The sequence below is a fragment of the Ranitomeya variabilis genome, chromosome 8 (genome assembly GCF_051348905.1).
Source record: "Ranitomeya variabilis isolate aRanVar5 chromosome 8, aRanVar5.hap1, whole genome shotgun sequence".
Classification (NCBI taxonomy): domain Eukaryota; kingdom Metazoa; phylum Chordata; class Amphibia; order Anura; family Dendrobatidae; genus Ranitomeya; species Ranitomeya variabilis.
In genome coordinates, this window is record NC_135239.1 from 36011036 (window position 1) to 36028809 (window position 17774).

General features: G+C 44.2%; 1 protein-coding gene across 1 annotated transcript; it reads left to right on the plus strand.

The window, feature by feature from the left end:
- The first annotated feature begins 1665 nt into the window (after positions 1–1665).
- Positions 1666–17443, plus strand: NDC1 (NDC1 transmembrane nucleoporin). The gene is made up of 18 exons (XM_077278026.1): positions 1666–1844; positions 3336–3456; positions 4623–4724; positions 5191–5365; positions 5773–5914; positions 6221–6329; positions 6515–6566; positions 7785–7917; positions 9969–10058; positions 11337–11418; positions 11506–11667; positions 12073–12318; positions 12397–12509; positions 13192–13242; positions 14213–14276; positions 15460–15560; positions 16889–17049; positions 17128–17443. Exons 1-18 carry the CDS (start codon positions 1821–1823, stop codon positions 17189–17191), a joined length of 1992 nt encoding a protein of 663 aa, XP_077134141.1. The 5' UTR covers positions 1666–1820; the 3' UTR covers positions 17192–17443.
- Positions 17444–17774: the final 331 nt, after the last annotated feature.

Sequence of the window (17774 nt, forward strand, 5' to 3'; positions counted from 1 at the left end):
CATGTCTCTTCTTTCAGTGTTTTTTCACTCATAGGAAACAAAGAGCAAGTGCAAAAATGCAGCAAAAAACTCAGGTATCAATTTTTGCTGCATTTTTGGTGCAAACAACTAAGGCTACTTTCACACATCAGGTTTTTTGTTTCAGGTAGAATCCGGCTAATGTTCCAAAAACCGGATCCGTTGCAAATAGTGAAAAAACTAATCCGGTTTGTATTTTTAACATGGAGTTTACGAGAGAGAGAGAGAGACTCTGCATGATTTCACTGTGCTCTTTTTTCGCCGGACAAAAAACGTTCCTCTGGACATTTTCTCCGTCCGCCAGAAACGACTATTTGGACGTATCCGGAAAAAAACAGATGAAACGTCTGGCCATCAGGCGCAATCCGGCGCTAATACAACTCTATGACAAAAAAACGGATCCGTTTTTTCAAAACTTGCCGGATTGTGCCTGAAAGAAAAAACCTGAGGTGTGAAAGTAGCCTAAGGGTATGTGCACATGTTGCGGATTCTGCTGCGGATTTTTCCGCAGCGGATTTTGAAAATCCGCAGTGCAAAACTGCGGTTTTCACTGCGGATTTTATCGCGGTTTCTTCTGCGGATTCCTCTGCGGGTTTTCAACTGCACTTTCCTATTGGTGCATGTTGAAAACCGCTGCAGAATCCGCAGAAAGAAGTGACATGCTGCAGAAAATAATCCGCTGCGTTTCCGCGCTGATTTTTCCGCAGCATGTGCACAGCGGTTTTTTTTCCCATAGGTTTACATGGTACTGTAAACTTTGGGAAAACTGCTGCAGATCTGCAGCGCCAAATCCGCTGCGGATCCGCAGCAAAATCCGCAGCGTGTGCACATACCCTAAGGCAGTTAAATCAGGCTTTTTTTTACCCACTAAACTTTATCAGCAAGCACGACAAACAGCAAAAACGCAGCAAAACCTGCTTTTTGTAAGCAGGTTCTTTTAGGGTATGTGCACACGTTGCGGATTTCCTGCGGATCCGCGTTTTTTGAGGTGCAGAAACGCTACAGATCCACAATTGATTTACAGTACAATGTAAATCAATGAGAAAAAAAACCCGCAGTGCTAATGGTGCGGAAAATTCAGTGCGGAAACGATGCGGATTAAAAGAAGCAGCATGTCACTTCTTTTTTGCGGATCTGCAGCGTTTTTGTACCCATTCCATTATAGATATCTGCAGGGGTAAAAAACGCTGGAAAACTGCTAAAAATCCGCAGCAAAACCACACCAAAAACACTGCGGATCTGCACAAAAAACGTGACAAATCCGCAGCTGCGTTTTCTGCCAAGAGATGCAGAATCCACACCAGAAATTCCTAAGGCTAATCCGCAACATACATACATAGCCTTACTGTCAAGAGAGCAGGAAAAAGAATACAGCAGAAACGCAACGTGTGAACATAGTCTTACAGTGAGTGCTTTACACATTGTTAGGAGTCAGTCAGCAGCAGCGTCTAAAGATTTCTCCAGGGGTGGACAACCCCTTTAAGAGGTTAAATGCAGCTCATTATTACCAAATATATAACTCAAAGACAAACTCCACAGTGTTGTGTCTTGTAAAACAACTGGGCCTTCAAGAAAAAGATACTCGCAGAATGTCACTAGTTTCCTCGTGGCTGTGTTACATAAAGTTTTGCTTGTTCAAATCATCAAGTCGGCGGATAGGGAGGTCCTAACGTTCTATCAGGCACGTCGTTGGACAGCCCTGTGGGAGGTTTTCACGCAGGCAGTGCTGAGGACAGACCCCCGGGAGGACCTTTCTACTTTCATGCCGCGCTGACTGTTTGAATGTGAGAAGCAGCAGAAACATGAATGTGACCGGGGAGAGAAAGGTAACAGAGGCGCGTCCTCAGGGTGTGCGGGCCGGTAGGAGAACTGCAAGTCCCAGCCACGCCATAGAAGCTGATGCTCGGACACAGCTCCTGCAGGCTGTACAATGCCGACTGTGTCTTCCCTGTCTGTAGTGACAGCCATTGTGAAGAACTATAGGGAAGTGGTACCACGTGACCTACCAGGGGTCAGCACCCCAGCTGTCAGGGCATGCTGGGAGTTGTAGTGCTACAACAGCTGGAGAGCTTCCAGTTGCTGACCCTATTTAGACTATAGCTGGTCCTCAAGAGCCACCAACAGGTCATGTTTTCAGGATTTCCTTAGTATTGCACAGGTGATTGAATGCTTGCATGTACAGGTGATGCAATTATCACCTGTGCAATACTAAGGAAATCCTGAAAACATGACCTGTTGGTGGCTCTTGAGGACCGGAGTTGGGGAACTAGTGGCACTAATCTGTCAGACAGTGGTGTGAATCTGGACCCGGGGAACAGATGTGTTGTAAATCTGGACCTGGGGAACCGATGTGGTGTGATCTATTGAGTTCTTTCCTCTGAGCCATAAGTAGACTTGTTTCCATATTGCACAATGCAATCTGCATACATTATTATATAAATCTTTTAGGCCTCTTTCACACTTCCGTGTTTTTCCTCCCGTCGAAATCCGTCGAGTTTTGAAAAAACAAGATCCTGCAAATTTTTGTGCAGGATCCTGGGTTTTTTTCCCCATAGACTTGTATTAGCGATGGATGGCCATCCGTTTCATCCATCGTGCACTGGATCCGTCAAACACTGGAGTCCAGCATGCCCAGAAGGATTTTTAAGTCAGGCAAAAAAACTCTCTTTCTCTTTCTCTCTCTGATAAAAAAAAAAAAGGACTCCTCTCCTGGATCAGCAGTGTGGGTGCAGCGACTCCAGGTAGTCACATGACCAAATGTCGGACCTGTGAAAGCTGCGTCAGTCACGTGATGTAACTAGTGGGAAACACCGTGCCGGTCCAGGAGATGAGTTAATGGTTAGAACTTTAGCATTTAAGGAGTTGTCTTATAGTGGACAGTCCTTTTAAGATGAGTATTTTAATATCTGGCATGAAAACGTTTCAAAAGTTTATTATACAGGGTTCCTGAAATGGGTTTTCATAGTAAGTCCACCAGCCTCACCAGGACTAAGATTAATAATGTATGCGGTTGTATTGTGAAATCTGATGATGGATTGAAGGAGTAGTGACTGTTTCCACCATTACATTAAAATGGAGGAAAGGGAAGAACCCGGAGGAAACCCATGCAAATGCATACAAACTTCTTGCAGATGTCGTCCTTGGTGGGATTTGGACACAGGACCCCAGCGCTGCAAGGCTACAGGTGCTAACCACTGAGCCATCATACAGTGCTAGCCACTGAGCCACCGTGCTGCCCAATAACAGCTGTGGACCCCTTCCAATGAATTATTCCGGTTCTTCGCATCTAATCCTATCACTGCTTGTTTCCATCGCAGGTGTTGAGATGGAGAGTGGCCGCCAGCCTTGCCTGGGCCGTTATCTTGTTACCACTTTGCTGTTTGGCCTTCATCTGTCTTAGCAAATTCCACATTTTCCATCCGGCACAATGTCTAACAGGTAAGTGATTCGTGTGTAGACAAGTCAAGGAGGAAAATTATCAGACTAAATGTGGCAGAAAACAAGCCCTATATTATGTGTTTTACACACTTTTTATCCCTGGTCCTTCAAGGGGGAATGGGTTAAAGGCATATTTGAAGACTATCTAGTCTAAGAAGACTACAACAGTGTTGGTAAACATGACCTGTTATTTCATAGGATGCTGATATCTCTTTTCTCCAGAAGAAGGTGACTTATCCATCCTTGATGAATGGCAGATTCTTCTTGATTGATTTTGTTTCCTGTTGCCTCATGACGGCCCCTCCAGATTTTGATTGCACCAATTAGATTTTTTGGGCTCGTAGTTATTGATTAGGCACTTCCTGTTAGGTTTGAAGAGACGACAGATATCGGACCTATGATTAGATTTTTATCAGCTGCCATTCTAGTTGTTATGATGTAGATCTATTGTTTTTGAACACCTTTAAATGGTTTCCCTACAATTACTACTTGTATTAAGGATGAGCAAAAAAAAAAAGAAGCAAAATATACATTTATTTTTTTTGTCGTTCGCTTCCATGACTTTATGCGGTGTGCTTTGCTCAGGAACTGTATGACCTTTGCCTCATGATGACTGTTGATCACTGCATTGGATTTGCAAGTCTGTCAAGAAAGTTTCATTTTCAGTAGAGGGATGTCATGATGAGACAATTCCTTTAAGCTGCTATATGATACATTATTTTTCTTTCTTTAGTGAAATCGTTTCCTTTGTAAAAATTCCTTCCATGCAGGGAGAGTTATGAAGTAATATAAATGGTGGTGTTCTATTTACTATTCTTACGGTAAAAGGGTTGTCTTTTATTAAATAGGTAAATTTGTAAAAACAAGCACTCTACCTTTTATGAAAAATCCTTCCCGTTTTAATGAATCGAGGGATTTTTAATTCTACGGTAAGGAGCGCCTGGTTGCACACTCTTTGCTATAGAACTTGCAATCACTGCCCTGAAGCTGATCAGATCGCTGGGTCCAGCAGCTTCTGTGCCCCTGCGCTCGACCTCCATGCTGCTCTCCAAACTGTCAGTCATTAGGAGCGCACATCTTCCTTTTTACTGGCGAGCAGAAAGCAAGGACGCTGGACACCTCAGAGTATGAGAAGACTAACTGTCGCATGGTTTGTTTTCCTTTAGACTCTATAAAGGACGCTCTCAGTAGTTCCACGTTCTTTTGTCTGCTGCTCCTGTGCATACTGCAGACTGTTCAGTGCACTTTCAGCGTGCAGTTCCATTCAGGTGAGACAATGGGGCATCATATCATACTTCTATTGGGAATCTAAATGAGTGATTGCATTTCATAAAACTTATCACACACCATAGAGACAGTTTGGAAATGTTGTTTGCTGGGTCTCTGGGGGCTGAACCCTACAATGATCGCACAAATAATGGCGCTGCAGCGTTCAGCACTGGATTTTGTGCCTTTATCTGTGATCGGTTCTATTTGGGTTGACATGATTAGCTCCATACTCCCTATCCCTGCCTACCTGAAGAGGATCAAGCGGCGATGATCAGTCACCACCTTTATTTAGGCTACTGGTAAAACTTATGAGCAGAACTACATAGTTTTATATACAAAAAATGTCTCCTGCCTGCTGTTTCTTTACACATGATGCCTTTGTGCACTGTGTGATTCATGTTTGAGCTTCGGGCAGTCTGCGTCTTCCTATATGATTTATATATATAAGGTTGCTCTCATCCGCAGTGGTGCCTATCATCCCCAGTTCTCGACTCTCCCTTATTGGACTCATCCTGCTTCCACAACACATGCTTCACTCCGTCGTGCACGCCACTATGGGGGTTCTGGTGTTTTGGTGCTGCACTGTCCTGGGTCAAACTCAATATCGGGGCCTGACTGTTCCTTGCAATTCGGACCCCAGGTGAGTTAGGAAATTATGGAATTAATACGTGTTAGAAATGAGCGAGCGTGCTCAGATAAGGCGTTATCTGAGTATGCATGAGTGCTAACCAAGTATCTTCTGCGTGCTCGAAAAATATGCTTGAGTCCCCTGCGGCTGCATGTCTCGCGGCTGTTCGACAGCCTCAACACATGCAGGGATTTCCTGATTGTTAGGCAATAACTGCATGTGTTGCCACGGTCTAAGAGCCGCGAGACATGCAGCGGGGACTCGGAACATATTTTTCGAGCACACTATATACACTCGGTTTGCACACATTTGCCTGCTCGGAGAAGACCTTATCCGAGCTCTTTTGCTTGTCACTAATACCGTAGATGTATATTTAGGATATTTTGTTGTATGTTTTTGTTTCTTTTTATCCCTTTCAGTGGTCATGAAGATAAAAGTCAAGCAATGTGTCTGAATGAGCGATACCTCTTCCTGTTGCTGACTGGAGGGTTTATGGGATACAGTTACAGCCTGCTGTGTTTTAGGCACAATATGAACTGCTTGTCTTTTCCTTCTGTGCAGGTAAGAACTAACACGAGGCGTCTGTAGCACCCCAAGCTGTAAAATTATCATGTTATTTGACCTGTACATGTAGAATAGCACCAATGAGAATGTCGGCTCATTCCACAATGTGCAAGCCGCTAACAGTAAAATAATGTTATGACTTTCAGGATTGTGATAATGCAAAAATTTGATGTCACCGTAATTCTAATGACCCAAATAATTCTTTTTTCCCATATCCTCTCACTAAATGATGCTATACAAAAAAACAACCATGTTGAATTATTCATAAATTATTTAATAACTATATATTCTATTCTTTTTTAGCAATTCAAGTATTTGCAGTTCCGCCAGAGTGTCCCGAATCTTCTTAAACACAGCTGTGTCCAGTCTTTGTACCTGGCGCGGAATTTCACAGCCGTCTATTTTTTCTTGGGTATGTTTTGCAATGTAATCCCATATATATTTCTCTATCGCTTCATTGAGGGACACAGGAACCGGGGGTGTATGCTGCTGCCACTAGGAGGCTATGCCCCAAAAAGTTAGCTCCTCCTCTGGCAGTGTAATCCCATATATATTTTACTTGCATACATTTCACATAAATTTGGTCTTTTATTCTAGGTTATATTCCACGGAAATGGATTCAATCATTCTTAAACCTCCAAATGGATCAGTGAGTATTTTTTTTGTTTTGCTTTGTTTTGTTCTGGCTTTAAAGGGTCATTCCCAAAAAGTAAATGATCTGCTATTTGATATGGGATAACGTTCTGCTCGCTGGGGATCTGGACCTCCAGGGATACTGACAATAGGGCTGTGCAGTCCCATCCATCAGTAATGGAGCTGAGGTTCTCATACTTGACCCAACGCTCCATTTTTTTTTTTTATATGGGACAGATGGAAATACTTGAGCGAAAATAAAGCCCGAACATTCAGACTTCGCTCCACGAAGGGGTCTAACTGCTGGGACCCCCAGTGATGAGCAAATTGTTCCTGATCTTGGTGATAGGAGATAACTTGTGTTTGTTTGTTTTGTAATAACTTCTATGTCTACAGATAGTTTTGACATAGGGGTGCGCAATTTATTATTATGAGGGGTGCGCAATTTATTATTATTATTATTTATTTTTATTTATTTATGTTTTGTTAAGGGGGGTGCAATTGTACTGCTCCAAAGGGCGCAGTAAAACTTAGAGGGGACATTTAAGGCTACATTCACCCCCCCCGTTCAAACATTCTGTTTGGAAAGAAAAGACTAATTGCATTGTTGTCCAAGATGGAGCTGTTGCATAGGGAAGCAGAGGAACCCCATTGATTATTATGGGATCTTTATGGATTCTGTTTTGTGTCACGTTTTAAAATGGAATAAATTCTGCAGGATACACTTTATTTTTTTTCTGTTCCAAAAATGAACACAAAACAGCCCAGATGGACCCCTAATATCAGTGAGGTCCCACTGCTTTCCCTTTGTGTCATTTAAGCAACCAATTTGTTTTGTGCATTCATTCTGTGTCTGTCCCTCAAAATGGAAGAGGCAAACGGAAATGTGAACATAGCCCAAGCCATTTTTGGCTTATAGACTGTGTATAATAGATGAGGGGGTTTTCATTTTTGGAATTTCTATTTATGATAATGACACTGGTGAGAGTAGACATTAAAGGTGGCCGCACATAAGTGCCATCTCCTTTTGTAGAGTTACAGGAGTTATGGAAATAGCTGAGCATTTCACACCTGGCATAGACTACAATGGTCAGAGCCGGTCGCCTGCGCAGCCACCTCCCCACCTTGTTTGCTTTGTATATGGAGTGCAGAATTGAAAAAAGACCCGAAATATTGAGATTATGAAGATGGCCCCTCTGGCGACCTTTGACTTTTCTCTTTATTTTTTCTACAGACATTTGCCCCCACTGGATACTATTCGTGGACTCCTTGACGTGTCGCTGTTTTACCAGATTTGGCTTTCTGGAGTGTTTCTGCTCACCACCTGGTATATCGTGTGGCTGCTCTTCCAGATCTACGCCACAGAGGTCAGCAGGGTCTATGTGATGAATTATTATGATGAAATGCGTGTCATTTTATGTAGATAACCTCCATGGGTCCCTTCGCTATTTTGTGAATATTGGGCCTCCTTTATCTGCACCAGCATATGGGAAAAACCAACCTTGTGCTACTCAGTACAGCAAAATAGTAATTTTGCTTGTCATGGGCAATAAGGACATTTTTTTTTTTTTTTTCAGTTCAATAGTTTTGCTATTGAGCCCCACAGAGCGGCATTTCTGTAAAGCAGAGGTCCCCAACCGCCGGTCCGTTGGGGTTTTTCAGCCGGTCCGCGGCGCCCCTGTTCAGCGGTCACGTGGGACCGCTCATTAGAGAAATGAATAGGCGGCTCCACCTCCCATAGGGGCGGAGCCGCATAATTCATTTCTCTAATCAGCGGTGCCGGTGACCGCTGATAGAGGAAGAGGCTGCGGCACCGAAGACCAGCTGTCCGGGGGAAGGAGCGGGACGCCGGGAGCAGGTAAGTATCGCATATTCACCTGTCCTCGTTCCACACGCCGGGCGCTGTCTCCATCTTCCCGGCGTCTCTCTCTCCGCACTGACTGCAGGCAGAGGGCGCGATGACGCATATAGTGTGCGCGCCGCCCTCTGCCTGATCAGTCAGTGCAGGGAGACGCCGGGAAGATGGCGCCGAGGAGCTGCAAGCAAGAGAGGTGAGTATGTGTTTTATTATTTTATTGCAGCAGCACAGCTATGGGGCAATAATGGTGCAGAGCACTATATGGCACAGCTATGGGGCAATAATGGTGCAGAGCACTATATGGCACAGCTATGGGGCAATGGTGCAGAGCACTATATGGCACAGCTATGGGGCAATAATGGTGCAGAGCACTGTATGGCACAGCTATGGGGCAATAATGGTGCAGAGCACTATATGGCACAGCTATGGGGCAATAATGGACGGTGCAGAGCACTATATGGCACAGCTATGGGGCAATAATGGACGGTGCAGAGCACTATATGGCACAGCTATGGGGCAATAATGGTGCAGAGCACTATATGGCACAGCTATGGGGCAGTAATGGTGCAGAGCACTATATGGCACAGCTATGGGGCAATAATGGTGCAGAGCACTGTATGGCACAGCTATGGGGCAATGGTGCAGAGCACTATATGGCACAGCTATGGGGCAATAATGGTGCAGAGCACTGTATGGCACAGCTATGGGGCAATAATGGTGCAGAGCACTGTATGGCACAGCTATGGGGCAATGGTGCAGAGCACTATATGGCACAGCTATGGGGCAATGGTGCAGAGCACTATATGGCACAGCTATGGGGCAATAATAAACGGTGCAGAGCACTATATGGCACAGCTATGGGGCAATAATGGACGGTGCAGAGCACTATATGGCACAGCTATGGGGCAATAATGGTGCAGAGCACTATATGGCACAGCTATGGGGCAATAATGGTGCAGAGCACTATATGGCACAGCTATGGGGTAATTATGAACGGTGCAGAGCACTGTATGGCACAGCTATGGGGCAATAATAAACGGTGCAGAGCACTGTATGGCACAGCTATGGGGCAATAATAAACAGTGCAGAGCACTGTATGGCACAGCTATGGGGCAATAATAAACGGTGCAGAGCACTGTATGGCACAGCTATGGGGCAATAATGGTGCAGAGCACCAGGGAAACAAGCATGGTGCTCCCACTCATTCTGAACCTATGGTAAGTTGAATCACATTCTCATTATAAATGTCATAATTATATGATAAGTATGCACTAAGCTCCATCCCTCCATAACCCCACCCCCATATGACCAAAGCCCCGCCCCTGCCCCACCCCCACCGGGCCATGGAAAACTGGTCTTGCTTAAAGCCGGTCCCTGGTGCAAAAAAGGTTGGGGACCTCTGCTGTAAAGTAAACGCTCCAAGTTAATACAGTAAATGTTCTTGTTTTTATTCAGTATATATCTTATATCGGCTTATTTTGAAACTCATCAAAACCAATTCAGGATAAATGTATTTAATAAAATAGAATTTCTATAATTATATTGTCTCAACTTTTCTAGGCTCGCAGGTTTCCTGTGCAGACAGCCTTTCCTGAAGAAGCAGAAAAATGTCTTCCCAACATGTTGAGCTGTAATTCTCCTCTACTAAAAGTGAGTTTTTCTTGTGACGTTGCTAAAATATTCACATGCACAGTCACACGCAAACACGACAGGCATTTGGGGTGGGGGGCAAACTGGTCAATTGCCCAGGGCCCCCACTCTCTTAGGGATCCCCAGCATGTCTATTCTTATGTTAAAACTTCTTAATTACCTTTGGTGACCTGACGGTTATGTGACCATGATGTCACCAACGGTACATTACCTGCAGGAGTCTAGAGGAACTAAAGAGGAGACAGGCTGGTGTTAGTGGGAACAGGGAGAAAACTGGGGAATTTCTCAGGGCCTCTACTCTCTTAGGTCCTCCCGCAGGATTTCTATTCTGAGGTTAAGACTTCTTAAGAACCTTTGGTGACATCACGGTTATTTGTCCATGATGTCACCAAAGGTCCTTTTAACTGCAGGAGTTTAGGGGAACTGAAGAGGAGACAGGGCAATATGTACCATATGTGCAGTGTTTGTATATACGTGTGTGTGATATTAGGTTTGAGTAAATGCTGATTATTTTTTTTTTTTATTTTTTTTTGTTCAAGAATAAATATTGATTGTTGTTCAGTGGAAAAAAATAAGACATCCCCCTGAAAATAAGCCCTAACTCATCATTCATAGCAATAAATAATATAAGACACGGTCTTATTTTCTGAGAAACACAGTATACACACATATATCTATAGCGTATGCACGTCATCACAGGAGGTTGCCACTTGTAAATCTGATGTACAGTGACTCCTTTCTGGCTAATGGCCACTTGGAATCTGTATATAATACTACAGTAGCTATGTAATGTCACGGTTATTGGACACTTTCCCTGTCATTGACTCCTCAAAAATATCTGGATTTCAATACATGGACATCCATGTTCCATTCCACATTGTTGCATGCCAACACATGCCTAAGATGCACATTCTTGCGATCGGAGGCTGGTTACTTGCAGCTTACTGACGGCTGCAGTATGCCTCCGATTCCAGAAACGGATGTAGGTTGGCCGTCGATATGACCATCGCTGTGCCGCCTGATAGAAGCGCTCTGACTGCTTTTGCAAATAGAGATGGACATCAGTGATGCAATCTAGGGTCAAATGGAAGCAAAGAAATTTTATGAAGTGGGAAAAAAGTCCCCTTGATGAACTTGTAATCAAGTTTTGGTGTAGGCCCTAAATATCTATTATTAACTGAAGTGCTCATTATGTAATTTGTCTTCACTGCCTCTTCTGTACTGACTCCTAGGAGAAGCACTTTAATTCCTGTTATACATTTTTCTTGTCCTCTCCAGTATCTGGCCTTCCAAGATTTAATGCTCCTTTCTCAATATTCTCCATCTCGACGACAAGAAGTGTTCAGCCTCAGTCAGCCCGGTATGTGCTTCGTTCTTACATTTTTTTAAAGCCATCTTACTTTCTCTCCTCATTAGAATTACTGACAACCAGACTCTTATTTGACAGGAGGCCATCCTCACAATTGGACCGCCATCTCTAAAGAGTGCTTGAGCGTCTTAACCAATTTGACATCAAGACTTGTCGCTTACCAGGAGGCTGCTGCAAGCAATGGACGTGTTCGACTCTCATCATCCTCTTTAGAGACCAGGAAATCTTCCAGCAGCTCGGGTATGTCCTCAGATGTACACGCTACATTGTTTGCTAAAGCCATTGCTTCTCATTTAAGTGACCATAGGTTATGCTATGATTAACCATAAGATATACTATAAGTGTCCGATAGATGGAAGTCCCACCTTTCCCCAGAATAGTGAGGCGAATAAATAGAGGCGACTTTTTCTCCATTCTCATCTATAGAACTTGGGGAAACATCTGTAACTTTCCTAGAACTATGTAGAAAGAGCTGCGGTTTGGATACGGCAAAATCTCTAAAGTTGGAATCCCCTTTTTAAAAATGTGCCCTATATGTCTTGGGGATAAATATTTCACATTGTAAACTCACCCATTTTTTCTTTTCTGAATGTTTCTACTTCTGCATATTTGGTTTATTTGATTGGATCTTAATTCATTTTTAAGGCACCTCTTTCATCAGTGACACTGTTGACCCTTCTCCAAACATTGTTCCAACTCCTCGCACCCCTATACCCTCACTTCTGAAGCCGGGTGCTTCTCTCAAAGCAGCGTGGGAGCCCGGTAGTCCTTTTGCCTCCCCTGCGATTGGTCACATCACTGGTGTCATAGACCAAAACTCTCCATGGCATGGATCCGTACAGAGCCCACAAGTTATGAGAAGAGGCGCAAAGCTATGGACTTGTGGCCCAGGTGGGGTACACCTACTTTGTGGTTTGCATACGCAGTCTTGGTCCTAGGTCTTCACAAGTATTTTGTATCTCTTTAAAGACCTCAAAAGCATCAGCTCAGAAGTTTCTCCAGCCTCTAAAGCCAGCAGTAGCCCTACTGGAAGTGACAGTCAGCGTGTCCTCTATGCATGGCTCCAGAACATAAAGGAGCAGGTAGGTACCAGACGTGTTATGCTGAGCATACAAGCCGCAGGTTCCCTGACTACACGATGGGTACAACCAGCTAGTGAACGCTTGTAAAAAGCAGGGGCATATGATATTACACAGGTGGAGGGGACACATCTTTGGGGCAAAGCGCACACCATGTATACCAGGCAATATGGTTTTCTGTTTTTTTTTTTGGAGAATTAGTTCTTGATGTCCACTCTTGACAACCTCTCCATACACACCCCTCCTAGCTTGGATTGTGTGGTTGGTGGTAATGGATGAACTCATCCCAGAAGTTGGTTGTCCTTTCGGTAGGATGCCAATCAGTCTAATAAATGTGGCCCTATAAATCTTTATTTTTAAGCGGTTATGTCTCAAAGGTGTACCCTTCTTTAAAGAGCGCGGCTCATGCTTTTCTACCTGCAGTGACCAAGCTTCAAATGATTGCCCGTCTATGTAATTCATAGACTTGACAGGTCTGCCAAAACACAAGCCTCTGTTACAGGGCAGCTTTCTGTTTTGGCTCATAGAGGGGGTGGGTCCCAGTGATGGCATTCCCTGTTATGAAGTCCATATCCTGTAATGTGACTGTTTGTAAATGCTTATGGGAGTAACATTTGTATGTTTATCATCTACAGTTCTGTTTGTATATTGTGTAATGCATTTTCATTTTATTTTTTTTTCTTAGATCAAGCATTTTTTGGCAAAACGAGTTTTGTTCACTTATTTGTTCAGAAAGGTAAGCAGGATGGGGGTGAGTGGGGGGATCTGCTGTTGACACTGTTATAGGGGTAATGTCCCCCAACTCTGTACTAATACATCCCACCCCCCATACATAAATATTCACTGCTCCACAACCCATCGTCCCTCCAACCTCTCAGTGCCGACTTCAGTACATAGAGGTGGACGGGACTATGGGCGTAGGGCGCAGTGAATATCCATTTTCTTTAGCAGCGGGCACAGTGTTAGCTGCATCCGCTGACTCCTGTGACCTGCTCCTCTGCCACTCTGACTCCCCCACCTCCCCACCACAGACAGACTATAAGATAAGGTATATCTGGACTAGAAGACCCCCCCCCCCCCCCCTTCCTTGCACACCCCACTTTCCTTCAACATTTTGGAAGAAAAAAGTGTGTCTAAGGCTGCTTTCACGCAAGCGTTGGCACGGGGCCGACGCGCGTTGTGAAAGTGATGCCCGACGTGGGCAGCGGAAGCAGTCTTATGATGCTTCCGCTGCCCCATTGTAAGGTCCGGGGAGGAGGGGGTGGAGTTACATGTAAAGTTTTTTTGTGCCGATGGTCCGCCAAAACACGACGCAACCGTCGCACGACGGTTGCGACGTGTGGCCATATGTCGCAATGCGTCGCTAATGTAAATCTATGGGGAAAACGGCATCCTGCAGACAACTTTGCAGGATGCGTTTTTTTTCTCCTAAACGACGCATTGCAACGTACAGCAAACAACGCTAGTGTGAAAGTAGCCTTATAGTCAGAAAAATACAGTATATTTTTAGTAGTGTGTCATAATCTGAAGCAACTACCACAAACCCCCTTTTGAGTTTACATAAGTATGTCCTCCAAAACTCTTAAGTGGTGGTCTTGACGGGGGTTTAGTATTTTGTGCTAGTTCTGACATACCGCAGAAACCTGTAAAGTGTATCTGTTATTTATATGTCGGCTCAACTTTTTTTTTCTCTCTCCCCTATACAGCATCCAGAAGCCTCTAGCCAAGAAGTGTTCGCTGATTCACAAATCCACATTTGGGCTTTGGAAGGTCAGAGAGATAATCTTATACTCCATTATTTTATTCTGTCTGCTCGTCAGAAATGTCTGTTTTAATAAATAATTATGGAGGACACTTTGCTCCAGATTGCATCTTGTGCCTTTCCTCTGTTACTGCTAAAAGGTTACGAATAAATTGACATCTGGGTGTTGCCAGTTTGGGGCGTGCTCCTACTTTGAGACTGTCCAATCAGTGCCTACTTTAAAGACACCTCCTTTGACAAGGGGAATGGTTTCCCCCCCTCCCAGTTGTCAGTTTATTTAAAGGGAACCTGTCACCCCCAAAATGGAAGTTGAGCTAAGCCCACCGGCATCAGGGGCTTATCTACAGCATCCTGAAAGATGAGAAAAAGAGGTTAGATTATACTCACCCAGGGGCGGTCCCGCTGCGGTCCGGGTCCAATGGGCATCGCCGTCTGGGGCCTCCCATCTTCTTACGATGACGTCCTCTTTTGTCTTCACGCTGCCGTTCTGGCTCAGGCGTACTTTGTCTGCCCTGTTGAGGGCAGAGCAAAGTACTGCAGTGCACAGGTGCTGGGCCTCTCTGGCCTTTCCTGGCGCCTGCGCACTGCAGTACTTTGCTCTCTCCTCAACAGGGTAGACAAAGTACGCCTGCGCCGGAGCCACAGCGTGAAGACAAGAAGAGGACATCATCTGATGAAGATGGTAGGCCCCAGACCGCGACGCCCTTCGGACCAGACCGCCCGCCCAGGTGAGTATAGTCTAACCTCTTTTTCTCATCTTTCAGGATACATCGGGGGCTTATCTACGGCATTCCAGAATGCTGTAGATAAGCCCGTGATGCTGGTGGGCTTAGCTCACCTTCCATTTTGGGGGTGACAGGTTCCCTTTAAACATTTCTAGGAATAATAACTGGAACAGCGCCACATAGTGGTATGAAAAGGATGTTCAAGAGTTGCTGTTTCATGAAGAATGCAAGTATTTATTACAATATATAAATCAGGACTCGTCAGGTCCTCGTTAAACCTTGGGTATATGGGAACCATTGCAGTCTGTTTCCATGTTGGCGATCTTGCATGGGTTTAGTATCGCTCCTACATGTGCTCCTTATTTTCTATGCGACATAAAGCACGATCATAAATGTATATGAAGTACAGATCTGTTACATAATCCCTCGTGCGGTATAGTAACCCCCTGTTTCTGGTCTTTTTCAGCCATGTCTAATCTGGTGGTAGCATCCTTCTCAGAAGACAGAATGGGGGTTGTGCAGACCACCCTCTCCACCATACTCTCCACGCTTCTTGCTCTACAGGAGGTGAGGTTGTCACTAGTGCTGCTGCCTAAGAATTAAAAATGCAGAGGGAAGAAGTATAGTTATAGAACGTATAGCTGCTAAAAAGGCAGAGTTCTCACCTTGTGAGTTGTGTGCGTCATAACAATCAATTTTTAAAGGGTTGTCCCCCAAAATAACATCATATTCCAAGGATGGGGGATAATTTGGTAATTGCTGGGGGTTTGACAATTTGGACTCTCAGCATTTCAGAGATTGGACTCTCAGCATTTCAGAGAATGGACTCTACTGACCCCTGTCCTGAATGAAATCTAAGCAAGCATTCTCTGCCTCTTCTCCTTTCATGGGTTTGGAAGTAAAATACAATGATTGATTATTTCTGCCAGTCTCATAGACAATGAATGAAGCGGAGGTCGAACATGTGCACCTTCACCCCGTTGAAGACAGGACTCGTCAGACATCGGTTACGGGATCATTGGATGTCAAAGTGGTTGCACCTCTAACGATCAGCAAATTATTGTGACAGACTATTGTCATACACTCTTTAAAGAGGACTGTGGGCTATGCTTATGTATCTGTTTTAATTAATATTTCTAATTCTCATGAATTAACAAATTAGATCTTTGCAATGTGCCTTTCCTCCGTACTAGAGATGAGCGAACGTGCTTGGATAAGGTGTTATCTGAGCATGCTCGTGTGCTAAGAGTGTCTTCAGCGTGCTCTAATATTATTTTCAAGTCCCTTTGGCTGCATGTCTCGTGTCTTTCACAGCTGCAACACATGCATGGATTACCTAACGGTAATCCCTGCATGTGTTGTGGGTGTCGAACATCCGTGAGACATGCAGCCACAGGGACTTGAACATAAGAGTATCTTCAGCATGCTCTAATACTATCTGCACTCGAGCATGCTCAGATAACACCTTATCCGAGCACACTTGCTCATCACTACGGAGTACATCGAGTGTTGCAGTACTATGCACGTGCTGCTTATCACATACATCTTGTTACAGCCTGTGAAGAAGGAAAAATGTATCTCCCAAGTTGTCAAATTATAAAAGATTTGCTCTGGCACCTCTTACTTCTGAATCGGGAGGTGAGCACTGATGATCTGCCTCCTACAGGTGCTGCTTCTAATAGATGGGACAGGTGTATGATTCCTTCCTGGCAGCCATCAGCGCCGCTTATCTGTCAATATGGAAGTGAGCAGTGTCAGAGCTACCCTTTAATACATTTCCAAAGATAGTGTTAGTGGAGTAATACAAAAAGCTAAAACTGGACTCTAGAATTGCTGCTATAACTGTCAGACTCTTCTAACAATGTGCTGCTATTTAGTGATCTGTTTTATTCCAGGCTGTAGAAAAGCATTTTAAACTTCCATATGCCTCCAGCAAACCAACCAGATTCACTTGGAGCCTAGTAGATTCCTCCTACAAGACGCTAAGGTTCGCGGTCAGATCCACTCTGAAGACTGCAATCTACAGGATCACCACTACATTCGGAGAGCACCTACAGTAAGTATCCGATATGGCAGATGGGCTGTTGGTATAGACTTTCACTGGATTAAACCCGGACCTGTTTCCCCTCTCCAGCGCTGTTCCTGTATCTTCAGAACATCGGAAAAAACTGCAGCAATTTCTTGACTTCAAGGAATAACAAAGTGACATGTGTGATATCCTGCACATCCGCCAAGTTACCTGACCGCATCTGACATCACAATAAAAGTATTCCCTGTAAAATATACCACCAGCAATTCTTATTGTGACCTTTATTTATTTGTCATGTTCTGTCTGAATCCTCATGTTTCCTATCGGTCTTTTTGAACTGTTTTAGTCTAAGTCTTGTTACTTTTAAAAAATAAAGTGCCATGAACTTTTCAATATTAAAAGTGAACAGTTTTGAAGCTTATGATGTGTTTTATATTATTATTATTTATTATTATAGCGCCATTTATTCCATGGCGCTTTACATGTGCCGAGGGGTATACATAATAAAAACAAGTACAATATTCTTAAACAATACAAGTCATATCTGGTACAGGAGGAGAGAGGACCCTGCCCGCGAAGGCTTACAATCTACAAGGGATGGGTGAGAATACAGTAGGTGAGGATAGAGCTGGTCATGCAGCGGTTTGGTGGATCGGTGGTTACTGCAGGTTGTAGGCTTGTCGGAAGAGGTGGGTCTTCAGGCTCTTTTTGAAGGTTTCGATGGTAGGCGAGAGTCTGATGTGTTGTGGTAG

Coding starts and splice junctions, on each gene's coding strand:
- NDC1 (XM_077278026.1), top strand. CDS start 1,821: ATGAATGTGACCGGGGAGAGAAAG. Junction 3,457..4,622: donor TCCGGCACAATGTCTAACAG/GTAAGTGATTCG, acceptor GTTTTCCTTTAG/ACTCTATAAAGGACGCTCTC. Junction 11,419..11,505: donor GTTCAGCCTCAGTCAGCCCG/GTATGTGCTTCG, acceptor CTTATTTGACAG/GAGGCCATCCTCACAATTGG.